This window comes from Bidens hawaiensis, unplaced genomic scaffold (assembly GCF_021521415.1).
Source record: "Bidens hawaiensis isolate Kalapana, Puna unplaced genomic scaffold, B.hawaiensis_p1.1 tig00011798_1, whole genome shotgun sequence".
Taxonomy (NCBI): Eukaryota; Viridiplantae; Streptophyta; class Magnoliopsida; order Asterales; family Asteraceae; genus Bidens; species Bidens hawaiensis.
In genome coordinates, this window is record NW_027491938.1 from 416345 (window position 1) to 441199 (window position 24855).

Below are 24855 nucleotides of genomic sequence, written 5' to 3' on the forward strand. Positions count from 1 at the left end.
TTTATGAAGACTATATAAAATCCGCTTACCACCACTAGTTTGATCTAGTGGCAAAGGGTTATGTCTAGCAACCAAATAATTGCAGGTTCTAGTTTCACTTGAGACATACGGTAAAATAGATGAAACAAATAATTAGTTGTTCAAAAAAAAATATATATAATCCGCCTCTATTCAATAACTTGAAAGTTTATTATCCTATAGCATACATTATTAAACAACTTGTTATGACCAGTATCAAGATAATATTATCACCATTCACCAATGTTGTTCCCCATATTAGTATCAGTTTCTATAATAATTTTAAAAAATTTGCTTGTGGGTGGAATATGGCAACCAAAATAAGCATTCCCAATGCATATAATCTAATCAATCACACAAGAATGCCCAGCCCAATTGTTTTGCCAGATGACAAAGGTATCCCATTATAAAGATATGCTTCTTTATATGTGTGCACAAACTATATATGTATGGCTAAAATTTTTACATAAAACTAACGAATAAATTAATTATCTTTGAAATTAGATATCTATAAGTTTTCTTACATTAAAATTTTATAATCTTCATGTTTTATTTCAATAGTTACATCAAAATATTAATATCAAAGTGCTCACTACAATATTGGTTACATGAAAACTAATTCATTTAACTTGCATTTAAACATTTTAAATTGATACAAAATACTGTATTTTCTGAAATAATTTTAAAGGTTATGATGTAGGAACTATAAAGTACAAATTTGATACCTGGTGTAGGCCCAATACAGAATGAGAAGTTTAATTTGGCCCAAATATTGTTTTTGCATATCGACACAAATACCAGATAAATATATTTTTCAAATGTTTAAAACATCAGGGTGGTTTGCCCGAGTGGTTAAGGGGGAAGACTTAAGACCTTCTCCACATAAGTGCGCTTGGGGTCGAACCCCACAGCCACCAACTTCCTAATTTTTTTCATTTATTATTTTTTAATAATAAAGAAACATGTCAAAATAATCTTTCATCTTTGATGGTATACAATTCTAACAAAATACATCACACATATACAATGAAGACTCATGAATTAAACAAATCTAATGCAAAATTCACTAAACAAACCCGATGCAACTCGAATAACCATCACCGTCAACGGACACTTGTACTTCTTCTCCCTGAACCAACTTTTGGTTAACTGTATACTACACTCTGCTCGTGTTTCTCTGTTTCTATTTCAATCATGACTAAACAAACGTTGTAACTACTTTGGTATGAGGAGGAACAACTATTACGTATAGTCCTAATGTTCTCTAAGATCTTGGGATGACAGTGCCCACATAACCTACTCCGATGATCAAGAATGTTATCACTTGGAGGAAAATGTATATGAAATACTGGCGCTTTCCATACATTACGTCGTAGCATCCAATGAAAAACAAGAACACCGCGAATCCAAGTTCTGTAACGTGAATCCTGATTATCAAAACGCAAAAAAGGTAAGTTTTTTTATTATCTTTTTTATTTTAAATTAAATTATTTGGTAATACATTCCATAACAAAATTATCAATTAGCACATGTATATGCTTTACCTATCCCCAAAGTTAATTTTGAATTTAATGTGTCTTAATTTTCGGTTCTTGAGACAATCTCCAAGCTTCTCGGTGACAACCTACTCGTTAGATCTCTTTGCGTCGAGAAGACCGATAATTGTTGCCTTTGTTCGGTGAAATGACATGACATTCTCAAACAGAATCCAGTTAAATAACAAATGGAACGACCTGAAACATTAAATACCATGCATGCATTTATACATATGTATAGAGGGGCTACAAATATATATAAACCATGCATTTTTTAAACCTTGGTGTCCCGACCGAGTTTAATATTGTAATGATGCAAGGAATGTAGATGGCTCCCCATACCGGGACTTCTACTTCCGGGACCAGGATGGAGAACGGGAGAACAACACAAAAGAAGAAAAATGTAACCATATGTGCGATTATCTTTCGCACCGAAAAAACTATAGATCACGTAAACCTTCTTCCACACCGACTTTCTGCAAACACTCATGTTAATAACAACACTGTGGAGAAAAATCGCAAAGCGATGTGTGATTAACAACCTTAGCTAGCTAACCTTAGTTCTAATGATTTCAAGCACCATCTTTCTAAACAAGTTAGCCGGCCCACAAGACCACTTATGTTGTTGGTAACATAAGGCTATGAATGTGCTAGGAAGTTCACTTTTAACCTGCATAGTTGATTAAAATTTTGACATGTCAAAAAATCACTAGATATCATTACATTAAACATTTTCTTTTATTATTTGGTGGTTTAACATACGGCTAACTATTTCTAAACGATTTTTAGTAAATTGCACTTCCAGGTACTTTGGTACCATGCAAGTGCAAGCAGACTCATATAAGTTATGACAAGTTTTAATATTTATAAAATTGTCATAACTCACACGAGTTCATATATTGAGGTAGCGACCTGTCCAGAAGTACAAGAACTTATAAAAAACCACAAAATAGTATTTAACCGAATTAAAACCACCTATTAATCCAAAAACTTCACAATTTTAAAAATAAGATACCTGAAGGTCACCGAGATAGAAAAATTTCCATCCTTGGAGACCAGCTCGAACCGCAAGATCCATGTCTTCGACAGTTGTACGATCCTTCCACCCTCCACACTCATTGATGGCCGCAATCCTCCAAACGCCGCCCGTCCCTGTGGTAAATTACGATATCGCCCTTTTTGTTATTGTTCGAAATGTGGTGTTTAGTTAAGTTAAAGTGTGTATATTAAAGTTGGGATTATTTATTCCCAATTTGCCTAAAATTATTTGGTTACCATTAAAGCCAAAGAATGCATGAGTGGCTTATCTAGTGACATTTCTTGCATTCTTGTTAATAAACATTCATCCGAGTTCACTACAAAAACGGACCCACTATTAGTTTTTTTAAAAATCCTGTGAAAATTTTCAAAACTTAATCAGTGGTTAATTACCGAACCGCCATCGGGCTTGAACAAGGGCGATTTTGGGGTTAAACTCAAGAAAGGGGATGGCTCGTTGGAGAAAATCCGGTTTAGGCCGAAAATCTGCATCGAAAATGGTGACATATTTACAGTCTTCGACATAATCATGTGTCAATCCGTCTTTATGTGCACCCGCTTTGTAACCGACCCGGTTTTGCCTTATTTGGTACCATATGTTAACTCCTTTGCTAGCCCAACGTAGGCATTCATTCTCAATCATATCCTATAAAAATCATGTCTTAATAGGTTACCATTTGATAGCGTGTCTATTTAAACGGGATGCAACTATTTGGGTTAAAAAAAAGTTACGCTGGTAACATGTTATCCTCGTAAGGCTGAAGGGCACGGGTCATTCCGGCTCATTGTTTATGCTAATGTGGCTTGTGTGATGTCATTGGTGCACCCCCCCCCCCCCCAAAAGCACCTTCAGGTCACCGGTGACATGATCACCGGTGACCACCCTCATGGTGTCACGCACATCACTAACAAATTAATTATTTTTCCTTTTATTCGTATCTTTTTAATTTCTTTTTTGCATTTAAATAATATAAATAAGTAAAATGATGGAGAATAAAGTATAGCATAAGTTAAGTGGTAGGGCTAAATGATGAAGAAAAAGCTAATATGACGTTGATGTGATGATGCATAACACAGCCTAATCATACAAATTGAAAAAATAAATAAATAAAATTGAGAAGTTCTAAATGATTTTAGTGGATCAATATCAAACTTCTTATAGGCTTTCCTAAAACAAATATTATTATATTCTTTATGAAAATTGGTTTTAATAATCAAACTATCAACTATCATCTATTTTATGTACTATACCTTAATGTTTTGATCGGTAGAATCATCAAGAACTTGAATAACAAGGCGATCGGCCGGCCACGCCAAACTACACGCCGCACCAATTGAAATCTTGTAAACCTAAAACCACAAACACTCGAAATCTTAAACTCAAAAACCGACCTAAACTGATCCATACACATCATATAAAACCGGAACTTAACTAACCTCTTTTTCATTAAACATAGGAATTTGAATAAGAACTATAGGGTAACACAAATTCCCGGTTTCTGAGTCTTTACAAATCGGTTGCCATTTATATCGTTGTTCGGGTTTCTTCCAAAAGAGTCTCACGAGAATAATAACAACTCCCATGTAAAGTCTTTCAATAAAAAGCATCACAATCATGGCTAAACAAATGTATACTCCAACTTGTAGCAATGGGACTATTAATGGGGCCTTTAAAAGCTCCCATAACGTCCCGAATGGGGTCCCGAACATCAACGTCTCTGGTATGATTTCCGGAGTTAGATTATCGCCGGAGATAATGTCAATCATTTTTTTCTCCTTAGCAAAAGTTGAGCTGAAACAGAGAAACTGAAGAAGATTGTTAGATGTGTTAAAAGTTAATGCGCATGTAATGTTTGGAAATTGGAAGCATTTGTTATTTTGTCACACATTTGAATGCAATATAAACATATTTTATTCTGCTTCGTATTGTTATATTAAAACCTATTATTTGGTGTAATAATGTTAGACACGCGAATTCAACACAACACAAATATTTACGGGATTAGATTACACGGGTATGATTCATTTGTCCCCATTTTTCTTTCTTCTTTTGCATTTTAATGCTTTAAAATTTTAAACAAAAAACAAAAGAAAACATATCTAAATGTATCCGATGGTTCGACAAGAAACTAAACGGAACCTGCTTGAACTAAACAAAAATCCGCAAAATTCCATTTTGTTCGTCACATTTTTTTTTCTATCTTGTCATAAATTCACACCCCTGTGTCCGAGGGTGATGATATAGCTAATACATATCAATAGTCATATGATTATATCTTAATTGCCTTTTGATGAATATAATGGTTTATTTTATTCATGTTCCGGACTACTCATATCTAGTTATCCGCTAAACCACATCTAAAATAATTTTTTTTTACCTATTTTAAGTATGTAGCCTGCAGAGTCGAGCTCTCTGGCTTGGAATGAAGCCTGGTCCAACATAATAAGAGTTATCTTGGGTTTGGCGTCGTTTCAAGTCAGAAGCTCTAAATTCTTTTAACGACAAACCCAACCTTCTCCAATTTATGTTCTTATCGAAGATTTAGGATTGGAAAGAAGAAAGAAGAAAGAAGTGGTGTATGATTTGCCTTTAGAAGATTTCGCATATATACATCGGTTTGCCATTTTTAGGTCAACCATTAAATCATGTATAGGTGTTTGTGGAGGGGGTTTACTTTGTAATGAAACCACAAATAGGCAGACTTTCTTTTTATATCCTAGCGTTCTTCAAGCACCACAATTTGCTCCTTTGGATTTGTTTTGTTACAATGTTCTAAATTATCGTATTTTCAATCGCTTTGTTGGTCATAATGTATAAATAGTTACTATTTCCAGTACACAAAAAGATTTGTAGTCTAGTGATATCAAGATAAGTAGCAGTGTCGCTTTAAGTTCCATGAGAGTATGATTAGATATTTAGATTGTAAGAGTTTGCGGTTCTTGGAAAAATGGGTAACTTGGACGTACTTTTTTTTGCTGCTGCTGTTGTTGTTAAAGCATTACGAGGGCGTAAGGTACTTTCCGTATGCCAGCGTATGGCATAAAGACTAATGTTGATAATGCTTGCTAGGCCAACTTAAAAGCCCGACCCAAAACTCTAAAAGTACACCTAGAAATTTAAAGCCCATTTTAGGCTTAGACTTTTAGCTATAGGTGCACAAGCAACCCGAACCCAGAACCGGGTTTTTACTATCTGAACCCGTATCCGACCCTACCCTTAGGGTACGAATAGAGTATGCATTTCAGTATCAAAACCCATACTTTGGAACCGGACCCGTTTTATGTCCGATAATACCCAAAAACCGGAACCAGTTCCATACGGCCATACCCAAAACCGGGTTTTTTCAATATCTGAAACCGGGTTTTTCAAATACCCTAAATTACCTAAAAAATTATCTGATAAATACCCGGAAAATACCCAAAAAAAAGTGTTGCCCCTTAGAAAAACCCATTCTATACCTGAAAATTACACAAAAAAAGCCCAAAAAACCCAAAAATAGGGTTTTTAGAGACAATACCTGGTTATAGAATACTTGGTTTTATACTTAGCCCGAACTCGGTGCATAGATATGGCTTTTAGAGACTATACCGGGACTCGAATTCGGCCCGGGTGTTGCCAATACCTAATCTTCCACTACTTGGTCATATCCGAACCCGATTCTATACCAAAAACCAGGAATTAGAAAAACCCAAATTATGCACCTCTACTTTTAGCATATAAATTTATACATAAGTCAATAGCATCAATTATTGAAACTACTCTACGTTTCTTTTATTAGCTTTTGAAACTTGTTGGTAAAAGATTGAAATATATGTAGACTTTCATTTTTTCTAAAAGCATATTGAATAAACAACCTCCTATTTTAAAATATTTGCAAATTTTACATAATTGTTTGATACAATTAATAATTATACACAAATGGACTTTCATAGCTCCTTTTTATAGGCCCAAAACGACCTGATGAGTCGGCAATCAACACAACACACATTATGGCCTTGTAAAAATGAGTTGTCGAGTCACCCTGTAGACGAACAATCACAAAAGGTAGGCGGCTTCAGACGGTCACTCAAATCCTCTGGTCTGCACAACTAAGTCATGCTTTAGGCCATATCAATTTATTGTTTCATCTCTGTCTATTATTATGTCTTCTCAAAATTTAATTTCAATCTTTTGTCAATTAGAGATTGTGGAAAAGAAAAATATCTAGTGGGTTCGATTATCTTCTATCACTTGGTGGAATATTTGGAGGCGGGGAAACAACATCATCTTCAAATCTAAAGGAAGTAAGGAGCGTCTTTTGATGACATCGTTCAGTTCTCTTTTCTTTTTTTTTTGGTATGTGTAACGTTTTCTTTATTTTGTCCCATCTGGTTTTTTTGCTAGTCGTGATTTTGTTATTTTTATATAAATATTTTTGCCGCTTTTCAAACCAAAAAAAAATAGAGATTATGTTTTGTGCTGTTGTTTAATCTAGGGTTCTTTGTTATTTTTCATCTTGTTGCTATCACAATTTTGCATAATCACACCGGATGAACTAATCAAAGATTCGCTATTGAATCTGTAAGTTGTTCGCATTTCGGTTATTCTCGCATTCGTGTTTATGAGATTCATGTTTCAAAAACTATTAGAATCTTATACACAACCAGACTTGATTTAGAGACAAACACCTGATTAACATATATGACTCTTATATATTTATATAAGCATGGCATAATTTTTGGGAAAAAATATAATGTTCATACTTATCTTTAATGGTGCAAACGAGTCGAGCCGCTCGTGAGCTACTCGAGATCAGCTTGTAAAAAAACTTGAAAGAGCCGAGCTTAGTCAAAGTAAGCTCATTTAACAAACGAGCTTGAGCCTGAGCTTTACTTATCGAGCTCGAGCCGGCTCGTGAGCATAAACTAGCCTGTCATTTATATAATTTTTAATATATATATATATAATAATTAGTTAATATATATATTGTTATGAAAAAATAACTAAATAATATTATATTATTTTATACATAAAATTTTAATTGAAAAAATTATACGTCTATAATCGTCTCTGAGGTTTGTTTAATTATAGGACTATTTCTAAAAAAGTTTTTTTTTTTTTTTTTTTTTTTGCAACTGGACCATCAACATTTCCCGCTTCTTGTCAATTACATCCAAGTAACTGGCAATAAATAGGAAACCTCAATGGTTCAGTTGCAAAAAGTCGGAGTTAACGATTTAAACATAATTGGCAATAAATGGAAAACCTTGATGGTTCAGTTGCAAAAAAAATCTTTTTTGGACGAAAATAACATAATTGAACAAACCTCAGGAACGATTTTAGCATTTTACTCTATAAATAATTATAAATATATTAAATTAATTAATAAATAGTTAACGAGCCGAGCCTGAGTTAAGCTCGAGTTTAAAAATCTACTCAAGAACCGAGCTCAAGCTTTGAAAATAGAGCTCGAAACAAACCAAACTTAAATTCAAACTTCATATAAAACTCAACTCGACTCGTTTGCACCTCCACTTTATCTTTTCAGTGCTTTTATTAATCCATATTCTACAAAATGGACACATTTCTTCCAACAACTCATTCAATAGGTTTATCTCTTAAAAGACTTAACTAAACACGTGTCTTTCAGTTTGACTCGATCGTTGTATCCAGAACCGCCTCATAACAATTTCACATCACATATATCATATATGGTCGTTATCTTAATTTATATTATATAGTCTCGCATATGTTTTTCAAATATATGGGGTGCTTTGGGTCAGTATTGATAATTTTTAAGGTTGAAATAGGTTAGTATGGTATCGAAATGATTTTTGGAGGTCTAACATGGGTGGAATATTGCTTATAATTTTTGGTTATGGGTTAGAATGAACTAAAACAAGCTTCATTCTATTTTATTTCAAAACAAAACCCATGAAATCGAACAAAAATCGAAACCGAACAAAAACTGAACAAATCGAAGCCGAACATCGAAACTAAACAGAAACCGAAACCAACCGAAATTAAAACGGAAAACCGAACCTGAACCAAGACAAAGCCGGGGTTTTCTTTAACGAATAAGGACGACGGGGGAAACATTTGAGTTGTTTTTACTTTTTTTCATTGTTGATTTTTATTTTGAATTATTTTTTTATTAATTTTTTTGAATTTTTTAGAGGTTTTCAAAACTCGCTGTATTTTAACCTTTGCACGAGTCAAGATGTGTTAACTTAACCCATCTTAATCCATACACATCCAAAGTCCAAACCCTTTAAAAAAAACTTACCCTGACTTAAACTCATTCCGACCCATCACTCAATCTAACCCAACACATTATTTTGCCACCTTATTTCTCACCCTGTCAAAAAATATATATTTTTACCATGCTTTATATTTTTGCCAGATAAAGTACTTATGTAGATAATAAAAAGTAAAAAAGCAATCTACATGAATCTACAAATCAGGTAGCATTTATCATATACAAACAAAATATCTTCTTATAAATACACGAATAAAAGACGTGTTAAATTGGTTTCTATTGACGAGTTAGTTTGAAAGCTTGATTTGGAGGAGGCTTGATATTAAAATAAAGGCAGCTTTTATCCGTGTTTTAAAATCCGGTTCGTATCCGTTGGTTGAACCGGTTATACTAGGTTTTGAATAAATAGTCGGTATTTAGTGCTCGGTATTTTTATGCGGTTTGCTAGAACATTGAACCGTCGTTTTTTTTTAAATACTAGTTTAAACCGGCTTACCGGTTTTAAGCCCAATAGATTTTTGATATTTTTTTACGGCCCATATTTTTAAAAAATGACTTTTAACCTAGCAGATAAAAATAAAAATGAGTAAACCGGTAAACGATGTCATAAACCTATTACACACTTTTATTTAAAAAAAAACAAATTTTGTTTGAAAATCAAGTACCTTTGAATTTTTTTATTATGAATTAGCTTTTGGATTATTTTTATTATTGAGTCATGTAATTCTAGGCTAATTTTTCAGTTGAAAGTTGCGTTTATGTAAAATTATAGGATAACTTATTCAACTCGGTTGAACATTCCGATGCAACTCAGTTTAACCGATTATACCATTCTTTAACCTATTTCGAAACGAGTAAAATACCGGAATTTTAAAACATTGTTTTTATAACAACTTTCTTCCTCAACAACATATGGGATGGGCTCTTCTTTGTTTTATAGTGTAACTTCACTATTTTATTTAAGCTCACATTTTTATTTACCACTTGGTATGAATTGATATCTTTATTATAAATATTCTCATTACAAAAATGATTTAAACAATTTTTATTTAAAAAACTAGCTAGAAAACAAATTCTATTTTAAAGAAAAATATACCCGTTTGAGGAGTTTTCGGTGCCAGGGTCACTGAATGAGTAAGTCGTCAATCTTTAAAACAGGCTATTAAGTTGTGAGAAGTCATTTTACTAGAGGTTTATAATCTATGTTTATGTGATTCCTGTTTAAAGAACATACTCGAGGGGTATAAATTATACTTGCTCAATGCTATCTGGTAGATATTGTTTTTATTATTGTCAGTAACTAGCCTACATGATTAAGAGAATATAAATATTAAAACGATAAACATAAGTTAGATAACTTTAGTCAATAGCTAGAGAAGAGGTTTGGCACTTTGTGTGTATGTGTATAATGCTATTAAAGCTAGTCATTTTGGGTGCCATTTTCATATCTCTCTCTCTCTCTCTCTATTTGTGTGAGAGAGAGTGATGAACACAATTCACATAGGCTCAGTTGGAAAAGAAAACATGAAAGAAGCTGAAGCATTTTCCACCACCACCACCACCGACCATCACAAACAACCACTTGATGCTGGTGCTCATTTTGTCCTCAAATCCAAAGGTACATGATTAATGTTTCCTCTTATAGATATGGTCATATGTTAAAGTTCATGAATTTAGTACTATGTTCTTCCTGTTTTCATACCAACCAACAACTAAGGCTTGTAAGGTGTTTAATATGAATCATGATCTTCTTAATTAGCTAATTAATTATCATGAAAGAATTTATATACAAGATATTCTTCATTAAATTATATTCATTTGAAAAAATCTGAGGGCCCAACCTAAAATATGGGAGAAAAAGTCTTTATCATAAATACTTCTATTTTTTTAATTATATGTCACTAGAGTTATATAATTTCCTTAAAACAATATGCTATAGCTTTCTAATATATGGTATTACAACAATGATCATTCTTTTAGAACACATTTTTTGAAACCATTGTTATAGCTTTCTAATATATGGTATTACAACAATGATCATTCTAATATATGGTATTACAACAATGATCATTCTAATTATGTTACACTACGAAACCTAGTAATTTAGTATGATCATGATTATCATTTAGTTGGCATTGTCACATGTTATCAAGTTGATGAATCTAAAAGAACCAATATGTGGCAGGATCATGGTGGCATAGTGGCTATCATTTGACGACGTCTATTGTTGCACCACCGTTGTTGAGTCTACCATTTGCATTTGCATCATTAGGATGGACTGCCGGAGTGTTGTCGTTGGTGATCGGAGCAGTTGTGACTTTCTATTCATATAACCTTATTTCTCTCGTCTTAGAACACAAAGCTGAGTTGGGTCACCGTCATCTTCGGTTTCGTGACATGGCATATGATATCTTAGGTAACATTTTACGTCTATTTATTGAGATACGTGGACCACACCTTTATATTTTTATTACTAATAACATAATTTCAAAATTATTAAATATCGTAACATATTTCATTTACATACCAACTACAACACCATAACTTAGTTTTAATTGCTAAAAAAAGACCCTTCTTTGGTTTTTTATAGGCATTCTTAATTCTAAAAGAAAGTTATGATGATGGTTTGTGGAATTTTAGTTGGAAATTAATAAAAACGCATTATCAAGTATGAGCTTATCTTGATGGTAGATAATGGGCCCATGAACATTTAATCTGATAAGATTTAGTTCTTAGGATTGGTTAAGATAAAATTCATATACAAAATGTTATGCATGCAAAGATTTTATTAAGGATTGATTTTTTGTTGTTGTTGTATCATAAGATATTAATATAAATACTTTGATCTTAGTAACTTAGATAGTAATAACTTGAGTCTCATGTGGCTATCTTGTATACATGTTTTCTTTCTTTCTTTCTTTCTTTTTTTTTATTTAAAAAGTATTTCAATAATTTGTATTTTGTTGACTAATGATAAGGAAAAAACGAAAATGTGTTTGTGTGCTTTGAGCTTTTGAATGGTAACTAAAAGTCTATGGTCAAACAGGTCCAGGATGGGGTAGATACTATGTGGGACCCATTCAATTTATGGTATGCTATGGTGCAGTGGTTGGTAATATCCTTTTGGGAGGTCAATGCCTCAAGGTTTGTTTCTAAATTCTAATTTTTAGGATGGTTGAACGAGTTATCACGTTCTGTTTTTTGAATGAAAGAGTGATTCTGAATGTTTGCGCCATTGTTATTCGGAAAAGTTAATCCTCTAATTCATTCTTTTTTATTTTTTAGAGTTTATTTTCGACTAATAAATAACTAACAATGCAGAAATTATAATATAAATAGTGAAATATGTAAGTACTCATAATACAAATTAATTTCACATTACTCAATCTCTTTACAACACAAAAAAGAGTTTTATTTAAGTTTTTATATGGTATTTATCATATAAAAATAGAAGTCTCAAAGTCATAAGACTTATAATTCACCGAAACTCCAATCACCCAATGCAATAATGGTGTTTAACGATTTAAGAGTTGTTTGGTAATCTTGAACTGAATCGATAAGATGTTTGACTGATTAAAAGGTAGCCTCTGAATCATCAACGTATCTCTGAAACTTAACTATTAAGACGCTCCATGAGCCTTAAGAGGTGCAACTAGACACACTCCACCTATAACCGATTCAGAGGCACCCAATTAATAGAACCAAACAGCCCCTTATTATCAGTCAATTATCTTTTGATCCTTTTAAAGTGGACTTGAAGAGGTAGGTCCCAGTAGAGCCCAGTTGGACCCGCAAGACTCACCTCAAAGAGGGACGTCTGCGCAGTTGAACCGCAAGACTCACCTTCAACAGGGACGTCTGCGCAAAGGCTAAACTCGCAAGACTCACCTTGAAGAGACGTCTGCGCAGAAACCAACTGGATCCGCAGGACCCACCATGCTCAGAGACGTGACGTCCTTACGTGCAGTACGCAAGCTGTTCCCGCAGGAAAAGCCTCCCAATGGTCGACGTACTCCGCCTGTTCCCGTAACAACGGATACTAGCCATCAGGGAAGGCTACCCACGCAGCAAGGCTACACGCACAAGGCACTTAACTCTTAAATAATTCAGTAATGTCACCTGAAGAAGGAGTGAGCAAGCCGGGAACACTCCCGCACAAAGCCGGGAACACTCCCGCACAAATGAGCCAGTCCGTACGATACTGGAGGATCTTTTGTACTGTACCTGACGAGGTATGGAAAAAAGATCTGACCAAAGATACGACAGCTCACTGACAACAGTATGACGAGCAGCACGCTCTTGTACTGTATGTCACTATCAGCCGCTGCCTACTCACCAACCTATCGGAGGACGTGCATAGCCTGCAGTTGGTGGAACAGGAATAGTACACAGCCGGCCTGGTCACTATCAGCCGCTGCCTACCCACCAACCACCAGCATGGCACGTGCGTAGCCCACAGTTGGCAGAACAGGAATACTATTCAGCCGACTGTACCTGCTTGGAAACCTACCTTCGGCTATAAATACTCCAACACCTTGAAATGGTATGGGGACATCACATCACATAACATTACATTACCTTATCACATCTTATCTTTTCTAGCAATCTCTTAATATACACTTATATTCAAGAGCAATCTAGTCTGATTCTCACGCCGGAGGGTGGTCACAAGGAGGTACCTCCCCCTTCTAAGTGACGAGCTCACGGTGTCTGTTTTGCAGGTCACCAGAAGAACCATCTTTGCCGGACATAACCCCTCGTGGGAAACATCTATTTAACCCCCAGATTATCCGTAATCTGCCCGGGGTCGATTAGTGTTTCTTCATTGGCGCCATCCGTGGGACAAAAGCTAGAACTAATTCTCAGTTTTTTCAAAACCTCCGAAAAGAAGGTTAACGTTACTCCGGTCCCCAGGCCAGGGAGTAACCAAGAAACCCCGGTAACCACAACCCCAGCTACTGGGGGGAACACCGGCGAATACACACATTTTACGAACACTACCCCGGTTACCCAAGCCGGGGCAAGTGCAGTAAATTTTACGAACACTACCCCGGTTACCCGAGCCGGGGCAAGTGCAGTAAACAATCCTCCCCTGGGATTCATTGATACCCAGGTGGAAAGACAACAGACGAGGCCCCCCCGCCAAACACTTGAACAAGTTAAAGCGTGGGCGGAAAAACGTCAAAGGGAATTCCAAGCTGAGTTGTATGAACGCTTACGTTCACTCCAACAGGCTGACGAATTCGGAAGCACTCGACAACAGCTCAACATGAGCAATGAGTGCGAGTACTTGGACGATGATTCGGAGGAATCCGACACCGACGTAAACCCTCGCCATAAGGCGAAAGGGAAGCGTAAGGAAACGGACTTCCAACCAAGAAGGAATTTTGGAGAAACCTTCAAACCAAAAAACGCGGGTGGAAACCCACGTGACTTCTCTAAAACCTTCAGACCAACCGCTGCAAATGCGGGAACCTCCAAGTTTGCAAGGGACATTGCGGAAGCAATCGCCCAAAGAAGTGCCAAACAGATGTCCAACATCGGCACCTATGATGGTATATCCGACCCAGACGATCATTTGAACAGATTCATAGCGGGGGCAACCGTCAGCAACTGGACGGAACCCACGTGGTGTTATATGTTCCATATGACGTTGGTTGGAGCAGTAGAGCGTGGTTTGACCGTCTACCGGTCCACCACATCTATGATTGGGTAGACTTCCAACAGAAGTTTAGCCAACACTTCAGCCAACAAAGAAAGTATACCGAAGAGCAATGGACAATCCTCAATTGCATTTGAGAGGAAGATGAATCTTTGCTAGACTTCATCACTCGCTTCAACTCAAAGAAGCTAAGTCTGGGTAATATTAGCGAAGATCTTGTTCGCGCTGCTTTCATCCAGGGCACAAAAGACCCAGAGCTCATCCGCACCTTAACGGGTAAAGATGGCATGCCATCCACATGGGATACCATCATGACAACAGCTAAACGCTTCGCGGAAACGGAAAAGCAACTGGGTAGAGATCTTCCCCAGAGCACAAATCTCTACACCCAGAAAACAAGAGAAAACAATGTCCTTACCGCCCGACTAAACAAAAAGAGGAAGCTAGGCATTTGGCAGTCAAGGGTAAACTTTGACACCTCATCCGTCTCGCACCCTCGGTTAGGCGGAAAGGATAACATGCCGTCGTCAAACTGGAACTCCAGATGGACGCCACTCACCAAAAGCGTCACCGAGATATTCGACACCGAGAGACTCCTATGGCCAAAGGCTCCAATAATCCGAGAGCGTCACAACGCTGATCAGAGCAAATTCTGTGACTTCCACAGGACAAGAGGCCACAACACCGACGAATGCATAGACTTGAAAGACATCATCGAGACATTCGTCAGAGATGAAGAACTCGCACACCTCGTGGCGTAAAGGATGCTGAGCAGGCCAACGCGTGTAGAACCCCAGTTGGGAAAAACACGAAACTACAGCTTCAATGTCGGAGACTACATACTGCGTAAACAACGAGATTCCGAACCAAGTGCATATCGGCTCGAAAGGCTCGATGACACTCCCAAGAACATGGAAGGGAGCTCAATTACACAGTCTGCATGTAGATCAATTCCAAACTTGTAAAAGAAAAGGCCTAGAGCCACTTCTAATGGAAATGATTCTCCTTATCACATTGACGCTGATGGTCTTACATTTATACTTAATGAACTTTCCACACTGATATGCCGGTCTTCACCGCATACATAAGTGGGAAAACAAGTCGTTGCATGTGGAAGGCGGCAAAACCCGCATAAACACATAACGATAAATTTCTAAAGAAAATATAAGGAAAGCCTTCACGCAGGTCAGTCATAGGTAAAGTTGGGTCATCCCACTAAATGAAAGTGCCAGTCCTACCCGCACAAATCATGATAGAGGAAACCGAACTAACCTATTGACAACCGCGCGTCGAACGGTTAATTATTCAAAACACTGATGCCGGTTTTCACCGCATAAATAAGTGTGAAGAGAAGTCGTTGCGTGTGAAAGGCGGCAAAACCCGCATAAACACAAAAAACGGCAACAATTTCTAAGGAAAAGATGAGGAAAACCTTCACGCAGGTCAGTCATAGGTAAAGTTTGGTCATCCTACTAAATGCAAGTGACGGTCTTACCCGCACAATCATGATAGAGGAAACGGAACATTAACCTATTGACAACCGCGAGTCGAAAGGTTAACTTATTCAGAACACTTAGAAAATCTCTTAAGGAAAAAATGAGGAAAACCTCCACGCATGTCAGATAGAGGTAAAGTTTAGCCATCCTACTAAGTGAAAGTGACTGTCTTACCCGCACAATCACGAAAGAGGAAGCAAAACTTAAACCTATTATCTGCCACGTTGAAAGGTTAACTTATCCAAAGTACTTAAGAAATTGCTAAGTTAAACTAAAGTATGCACAAGCGAATCATATATTGTTTATGCGGCAAAACAAGTGCCAAATTAAACTATAATATGCATGAGGAAGTCGTATAATGTTTATAAAGCAAAAGTGACGGTCCTACCCGCACAAAAGATTTACATTCCATAAAAATTCAAGTATTACAAGAATGGCCAGGTATCTACCCGCCTACAAGAGTATAAATCTATACAAAAACATAAACCTATCCTAACAGTGGGAAGGATCTAAAGGTTCAAGCTTCAGGACCACTCCCTCCAAACCCACTTGTACCCGCACCATCTGTTGGCTGTGGCGGTTCAAGTAAGGTTTTGAGAATGGTTAACCCATCATCAGCAGCAGCAACTTCGTTCACCTTCTCCACTATTGGATGCGGGAAGGCAGCATACTGGTTCACTGCTTGGTCATAAGCAGCTTCAGTATCCACATCATATAAAGGGAAGTTGGAAGGCGGGATGCCCTTCTCAACGAACCCTAGACCAAGCAGGAAGCCAGCCTTTTCCCCATCCTCATGAGAAGCGTTGAGGGCTGCGCTCATGGCATCGTCATATGATGTGTCCGTTAAGACCCGATGCACAACCTACAAAACAAAAATACAAGTATCAAAACATTTTCTAAGTATAAAGAAAAGCGTGAAGACATTATGAAGCTAAGCTTACCTGCGACAACGCTTCTCGTAGAAGCCATTCCTTGGTAACCAGAGCCTCCTGGAGGGAAGCTTGAGCTTGGTTACGGGCGCGTTCGGCTTCACTTTTGTTAAGGTTGGCAAGCAACACTTCCTTAGCAGCAACCTCTTCAACGCCCTTTAGCTTACGCTCAGTATGGTCAAGCATACCCCTCTGGTCCAAGATTTCTTGAAGCTTCTTGGCGTCTTCCATGGCCAAGGCGTCATGAGCCTGCTGGAGCCTCTCTAATTTGGCTTTGAGTTCCTCATTCTTGGTGCGTAGAGGCTCAGCAACAGCTTCAGCCCTGGTGGCCCTTTCAGTTGCGTTCCGAGCGGTTTCCTTAGCTAACCGAAGCTGTTCGTTAACAGCTTGGGCAGCCTTGGAACGGGCCTCGAGACGGGCCTGAACTTCAACCTCAAGGGCCTTGAAGGCCTTCTCCTTCTCCGCAGCAACGACGGAGAGCCTCCTGTTCTCCTCCCGGACAGCCCGCGCTTGAGCTACTTCTTGGATACGAGCTGCTTTTAACTTGTCGTTTTCACGACAAAGCAGCTCGACGCGCGGCTGCATCCGGGCAAGGAGAATTCGAAGCTCGTTTGTCAGCCTACCCTCCTGGTAGCTTGACATAGTTTCTCCAGTGCACCACTGGGGGCGGCGTGGCGCGCCCACTCGACGCAGTCCACAGCCGTCCGAAGGGTGGTTCCCCGGCGGATGTTCCACCGCGGAACAAACAGCTCATTCGAATCCGACACTGCAAAAACAAAAAGCAGTTAGGAAAAGATAAAAAAAAAAACATAACAGGCCAAAATAACTTTACGCACCTGTAGGGTCGACGACAGGCCCGTAGCCGCCAAACCCATCACCCGAACCTAACGGATATCCATCCAAGAGGTCAGGCAGATGGGAAGGAGGCAGAGATTGGCTAGACGCCGCAACCCCGGACATACCTGAAGGACCGGCCGTAGTCGTCGGCGCCGGAGGAGGCATGGCGGAGGCCGCCGTGGTAGAGACCAACGGAGGTGAACTCACAACCGCGGTCGTTGCTGCGGAAGAGACCACAGAAAAACTCACCGCCGGCTCAGTGAAAGAATCAGTGAATATGGCACTGACAACCGGCGGAGACGTCGTCACAGTTGGAGCAGTTGCCTCAACCGAGTGAGCAAATGAACCAACTGAAGCAGGCGCAGCCGCCTGGGTCATCGCCTCAGGTAGGTTGACCAAACCTACCATCATGGGTCCGGAGGTGCTCCTCCCCGCTACACCCTGGAATGCGGTAGCATCCACGCCTACACGAAGACAAGATATATAAGTATAATGGCGGAAAGATATGAAGTTAAAAGTAAAGGAAGTTTGTACTTACGAGTCATCTTGAGCTTGAAGGTACGAACAGGCGGGGACGAACCCGATGGAACCGGCCTCTTTACGCCGGTCACCGTCGCTGTACTGGGCTGCCCGGAGGTGATAGCCGTCTCAACCTCCGGAGCAGTGATCTCAACACCACCAGGGTTCCCCGCCACCTCCTCGCTTTCGGTCTCTGAGTCAGACCGATTCACCGGATCGGCAGTGGAGGCAACCTTCGCCTTCGCCTTCCCGCCAGCAGCCTTCTTCTTCCTCACGAAGAATGGACCATCTGCGGATTCCTCATCAGAAGATGACAAGATTAGAGGAATTCCAGCAGAGGTTTGAGCATTGACAGGTCGAGGGTTAAACAACTCCTTACCTGGCCGCGTGGCGCTTAGAATCGGGTGGCCCGGCGGGTAGACCTCCACGAACCGATCCGCCGTTTGCTCAAGGATGGGCAACTCGTTCTCATCTAGAGCACGAGTACCCATCCGAGCGGGGCCATCACTTTCCCGCGGCTGCAGGAGAGACTGCAAGTCGTTTCCCTCTGAAAACAAAAAGAAAAAACGGTTAGAACAAAAACCCTAAATTAACGGATAATATGAAGCATACTGTAAGGGACAGAGTTCAAACCGTATTCGAGGACGATGGGAATCTGTGACGCCTCCTTCCACACCCGGCTCATCCCGAGCATCACCATCCCGGACTCCGCAAAGCGGTAAACCGGAGACTGGATCCGGGAAACCTTGGAGAACCATTCCGCCTCCTGGTAGTTGGAGGCGTGAAGGTTCGGGAGAGCTCTCCCGTTCTTGAACGTCATCGCTATGGGGACGACGCGAGCGGAGATATAGAAGAACTCCCGCTTCCAAGATCAAAGACTGCGCTCGGTAGCGCAGATCTTCAAACCCTTGATCCGATTGACCAAGGTATACCACCCCTAGATGCACCTCCAGGAATAGAAGGTCATCAGGCGGTCAACATGGGGCTCCACACCCAGAATGAGACACACCCACTCGAAATGGCGGATCTTGGCGATCGCCATTGGGTGTACCTCAGTCAGATGCACACCGTGTCTCTCCAGAACACGGTATACGAACTTCGTCAATGGGAACCTGAGATTCCCATAGACGAAGAATGCAGCGTACACCCCTATCTTGCCCTTGGGGGCATCGTACACCGTCTGATGAGGTGCAGGAAACTCAGGCTCGAAAGGCTCGAGCATGAACTTCCTGACGACGTACTGATAGAGGTCGACCGGAAGAGCACACTGGCACTCGCCAGCAGTACTCTTGTCATCCTTGTCCGACGTGGACGACGGATTCTCGAGGTATACATCGGACTCCTCGACAGTAACCTCAGGATCATGAGAAGACATGTTTTGGATGTAAAGAAGAACGATTTCAGGAGAATGCTCGACAGAAAAGTTAGAGTATTCGCCGGAAATCGCTTAGAAGAAGAAGAGAGGTGAAACTGTGAGTTGAGATGCAACCTCTCCTCCTTTTATATACTCATCGCAATGAATGCGATGAATTTAATGCGGAAGAGAGATGAAAACACTGGTGCAATGAAACTATGATACGTGGAAAAAGCAAGCTGGCAACAGCTGTTGACAGGACGCGTGCCGTAAACTTCGCGGCCATGCGCTCGAAAACTCGCGCCCACGCGCCTGAAAAAGCGTCTGGAATGACCATATACTGTCACGTCGCCATAACTTCCTGCACGTCCTAACACTGCCAGAAGAAACCGTCGGACGACGTTTCAACAGTTTGGACTGTTCTTATCCTTTCACCAACTCTTCGAATTTCAAAAAGATTCAAAAAGATTCAAAAGTAAGCGGGACTATACCCCTTACCTTGGCAACCAAGTAACTATAAGACATGTGCGAGTACAGTGTTAAGGCAAAACCCTTCACATACTTAGCACCTGCAGGTAATTGAAGCCAAGAATACCTCGGCGACCAAGTAACTATAAGACGGGTGCGGGTACAGTGTCAAGGCAAAACCCTTCACATACTTAGCACCCGCAGGGAATTGAAGCCAGGAATACCTTGGAAGTAAAGTAACTATAAGACGAGTGCGGGTACAGTGTCAAGGCGAAACCCTTCACATACCTAGCACTCCGCAGGGAATTGAAACCAAGAAGGATCTTCTGGGCCATGCTTGCGGAAACGGAAATAACATCCCCGCATAGCGGGAACGTCGAGAACTAGATTGTTTGAAGCTCCAAGATGGAATTGGTTGTTTTAACATAATTGATCACTATGTTCAAAACTACCAAAACCTCATGGAGAATCTACACAAGTGGAACTCAACGCTCCTGACTTGCGAGGAGGTTACAGACCTACCTGCATCATACCCAAAGATCAAGCAGAAAAGTCGGGAATTTCTGCACGTGACATTAGGGAAACCGCGGGAAGAATCCCCACGGACAACCTTAAAACTAAATCCTTTTCAAAACCCCTTGCTTAAGTCCAAAGTTCACCTCACTTATTAACAATTCATGAGAAGAACATTGGACTGGGGGGACTTGAAGAGGTAGGTCCCAGCAGAGCCCAGTTGGACCCGCAAGACTCACCTCAAAGAGGGACGTCTGCGCAGTTGAACCCGCAAGACTCACCTTCAACAGGGACGTCTGCGCAAAGGCTAAACTCGCAAGACTCACCTTGAAGAGACGTCTGCGCAGAAACCAACTGGATCCGCAGGACCCACCATGCTCAGAGACGTGACGTCCTTACGCGCAGTACGCAAGCTGTTTTCCCGCGGGAAAAGCCTCCCAATGGTCAACGTACTCCGCCTGTTCCCGCAGCAACGGATACTAGCCATCAGGGAAGGCTACCCGCGCAGCAAGGCTACACGCACAAGGCACTTAACTCTTAAATAATTCAGTAATGTCACCTGAAGAAGGAGTGAGCAAGCCGGGAACACTCCCGCACAAATGAGCCAGTCCGTACGATACTGGAGGATCTTTTGTACTGTACCTGACGAGGTATGGACAAAAGATCTGACCAAAGATACGACAGCTCACTGACAACAGTATGACGAGCAGCACGCTCTTGTACTGTATGTCACTATCAGCCGCTGCCTACTCACCAACCTGTCGGAGGACGTGCATAGCCTGCAGTTGGTGGAAAAGGAATAGTACACAGCCGGCCTGGTCACTATCAGCCGCTGCCTACCCACCAACCACCAGCATGGCACGTGCGTAGCCCACAGTTGGCAGAACAGGAATACTATTCCGCCGGCTGTACCTGCTTGGAAACCTACCTTCGGCTATAAATACTCCAACACCTTGAAATGGTATGGGGACATCACATCACATTACATTACATTACCTTATTACATCTTATCTTTTCTAGCAATCTCTTAATATACACTTATATTCAAGAGCAATCTAGTCTGATTCTCACGCCGGAGGGTGGTCACAAGGAGGTACCTCCCCCTTCTAAGTGACGAGCTCACGGTGTCTGTTTTGCAGGTCACCAGAAGAACCATCTTTGCCGGACATAACCCCTCGTGGGAAACATCTATTTAACCCCCAGATTATCCGTAATCTGCCCGGGGTCGATTAGTGTTTCTTCAGGACTGGATATAATTTAAAACCGATTCGAATTTGGGTTAAAATATATCCGTATTTCCTTTTTTTAAGTAATGTATATAACTAAATTCAAATATTTCGGTTGAACTGGTTCAAAAATTACAACTTCAAAACCATTGTAAACTGAAATTAAAAATTCTTCATATACTAATCAGATTTAAAATTTCGAAAACCAAATTTAAATTCAATTCGGCTTGAATCTATTTTTTGAAACCCTATTCAAATAACGAACACCCCTTCCATGCAGGCAATATACGTGCTATGGAATCCAAATGGAACAATGAAGCTATACGAATTTATTGTTATTTTTGGGGTTTTAATGTTGATTTTGGCACAAATTCCATCTTTCCATTCCCTCCGTCATATCAACCTCATATCTCTAGTCTTGTGTCTTCTTTATAGCGCCTCTGCGACTGCTGCTTCTATATACATAGGTACGAATTTAAAAATTTAGTGTTATTATCGTAAAAACAACAATTTTATATATTTATTTACATTTTTTTTGTTTCTTTTCAGGGAATTCTTCAAAAGGACCCCATAAAAACTACTCATTGAGCAACAATGATGAAACACGAATATTTGGTATCTTTAACGCAATCGCGATTATTGCCACCACTTTTGGAAATGGCATCATTCCAGAAATACAAGTAAATTTACTACTCAACCTGATTTAATTATGCTTAGCGCATTTGTTCCGCACTAAAAAGTAAATGTGTAGACTGTTACTACTAATGTTGTAAAAGCCTTTAGGCGGCCGACCTCACTGTAGGAAGTACTCGGACATGTTAAATATAACTAAAATTAATTATTGAATATTATATATATGGCAAAACAAGGATAATTCATGTCAGAACCAAACCAACGTTTTTAAAAGTTATATAAAACCCTAATATGGTCAGTGGTGAGTAGAGGCAGACAAACCGGTTTGGGTTAAAACAAGTTTGGTTTCGTCAGCAAAACCAATTTATGATCGGTTTCGGTTCGGGTTGAAACCGATTTCTTGACCAGATAATTATTGGTTTCGGTTCGGGTTTTAATCAGTTTTGGTTCGGGTTTTGACTGGTTTTTGCTCGGTTTTGGTTTGGTTAACCGGTTTGGAATCGGTTTTGATAGAGAAAATTACAAACCGGTTTCGAACTAATGGTTTCAATCAGTTCCAAACGGAGCCGGTTTCTACATAATCGGTTTTAAACTGGTTTGTTATTGGATCGATTATCAAGTCGATTCAGTTAAACGGTTTTTTTGCCCACCTTTAGTGGTGAGTGGTCTAACATCAAAGCAAATCAAAACATTAAACAAATTCAGCATATTAGGTCTTAGAACCTTAAATCGAACCCTAAAATTCCAAAAAATGGCGCAAAAAAAATATAATAAATGAACCAAGGCCTTGAAGGTGGAGGTCCAAGGACCAAGTAATCACCGATTCAAAAGGGCTTGGAAGCCGAGTAGACCGAATTTGGATCGAGTTTGGCTGTGGCTAAGTAAGATTGCCAAGTTGGAAAAAGTCGGCAAGGTAGATGCTTGAGGACCAAGTAATAATCTCGTGTTTGTTTGCAGGCAACGCTTGCACCACCAGTTAAGGGGAAGATGTTCAAGGGGTTATGTGTTTGCTACACAGTGGTCATAGTTACATTCTTTAGTGTTGCGGTTTCCGGGTACTGGGCTTTTGGTAACGAATCCGCGGGCCTCATTTTAAGCAATTTTATAGACCACGATGGTAATCCATTAGTCCCAAGGTGGTTCATTATGATGATCAACATCTTTACCATACTCCAGCTCTCAGCGGTTGCAGTAGTAAGTATGCTAACTGTTAATAGACCTGTAAACGAACCGAACTTTCTGTGAAGTATTCATGAACCGTTTGGCGGGAAATTTGTTTATTTAATAAACGAACGAACATGAACAAAAAATTTAGTTTTTTTAATTAAACGACGAACATGAACACATGCTTTGTTCATTCATTCATTTATGTTCGTTAATGTTCATTTATTTATGTTTGTTTATGTCCGTTTATTTATGTTTTTTAATGTTCGTTTATGTATTAATAAAAAATAATTAAATATTATCTAGATGAGTCGTCTACTTAAAAGTTTTATATTTGTTCAGTTGTGTTCATTTAAGTGTGTTCATTTATGTTTGTTTACGTTTATTTGTGTTTATTAATATTTGTTCATATATGTTCATTTATGTTTGTTCAGTTATGCTCGTTTATGATCGCGAACTGTTTATTTAGATTTTAAACAACGAACGCGAACATGTTCATTTTTAAATGAAAGAACATGAACACAATATATTTGTTCGATTAAGTGGTCGTGTTTGTTCGGTTCGTTTACAAGCCTAACTGTTAATAACAATATCTTAGTTCTTATAGCGGCCGATTTAAAATAACATTCTTGTACAGGTTTACTTGCAACCAACAAATGAAGTTCTTGAAAGAGCATTTGCTGATCCAACACGAAGTGAATTCTCAACGAGAAATGTAATACCGAGGGTTATTTCAAGATCAATATCTGTGATACTAGCAACAACAATAGCAGCAATGTTACCATTTTTTGGAGATATTAATGCAATGATCGGAGCATTCGGGTTTTTACCACTTGATTTTGTGTTACCAGTGGTGTTTTATAATCTTACATTTAAGCCATCAAGGCGTAGGGTCTTGTTTTGGTTAAACTCGAGCATTGCAGTGATATTCTCAGTAATCGGAGTTACAGCGGTGATTGCAGCTGTAAGACAAATAAGTCTAGATGCCAAAAATTATAAATTGTTTGCAAATGTATGATCTTTTTATCATTCAAAGGGATATTGCTTAAAGGATACGTATTAAAGCATAGACGACTATTATACATGTTGCATTCTTTTTCTCTTCCTTAAGTTTTATTTTATTATGTTTTCTTAGTAAAGCCTTTAATAAGCTAACACATATAATCTAGACGAGTAGAAGTAACGTGAAGGAGAAACTATATGTGCTGAACTATGATTCTCTTA

At 39.2% G+C, this 24855-nt stretch overlaps 1 protein-coding gene and 1 pseudogene across 1 annotated transcript; one reads left to right on the forward strand and one right to left on the reverse strand.

The window, feature by feature from the left end:
* Positions 1 to 1282: 1282 nt before the first annotated feature.
* LOC143539111 (glucomannan 4-beta-mannosyltransferase 2-like) lies at positions 1283 to 4358 on the reverse strand (annotated as a pseudogene).
* Positions 4359 to 10291: 5933 nt separating this feature from the next.
* Positions 10292 to 24713, forward strand: LOC143539112 (GABA transporter 1-like). Its single transcript, XM_077032522.1, has 7 exons — positions 10292 to 10448; positions 11016 to 11246; positions 11877 to 11974; positions 22115 to 22301; positions 22384 to 22514; positions 23425 to 23661; positions 24269 to 24713. The coding sequence occupies exons 1-7, from the start codon at positions 10316 to 10318 to the stop codon at positions 24647 to 24649; spliced, it is 1398 nt and encodes a 465-aa protein (XP_076888637.1). The 5' UTR covers positions 10292 to 10315; the 3' UTR covers positions 24650 to 24713.
* Positions 24714 to 24855: the final 142 nt, after the last annotated feature.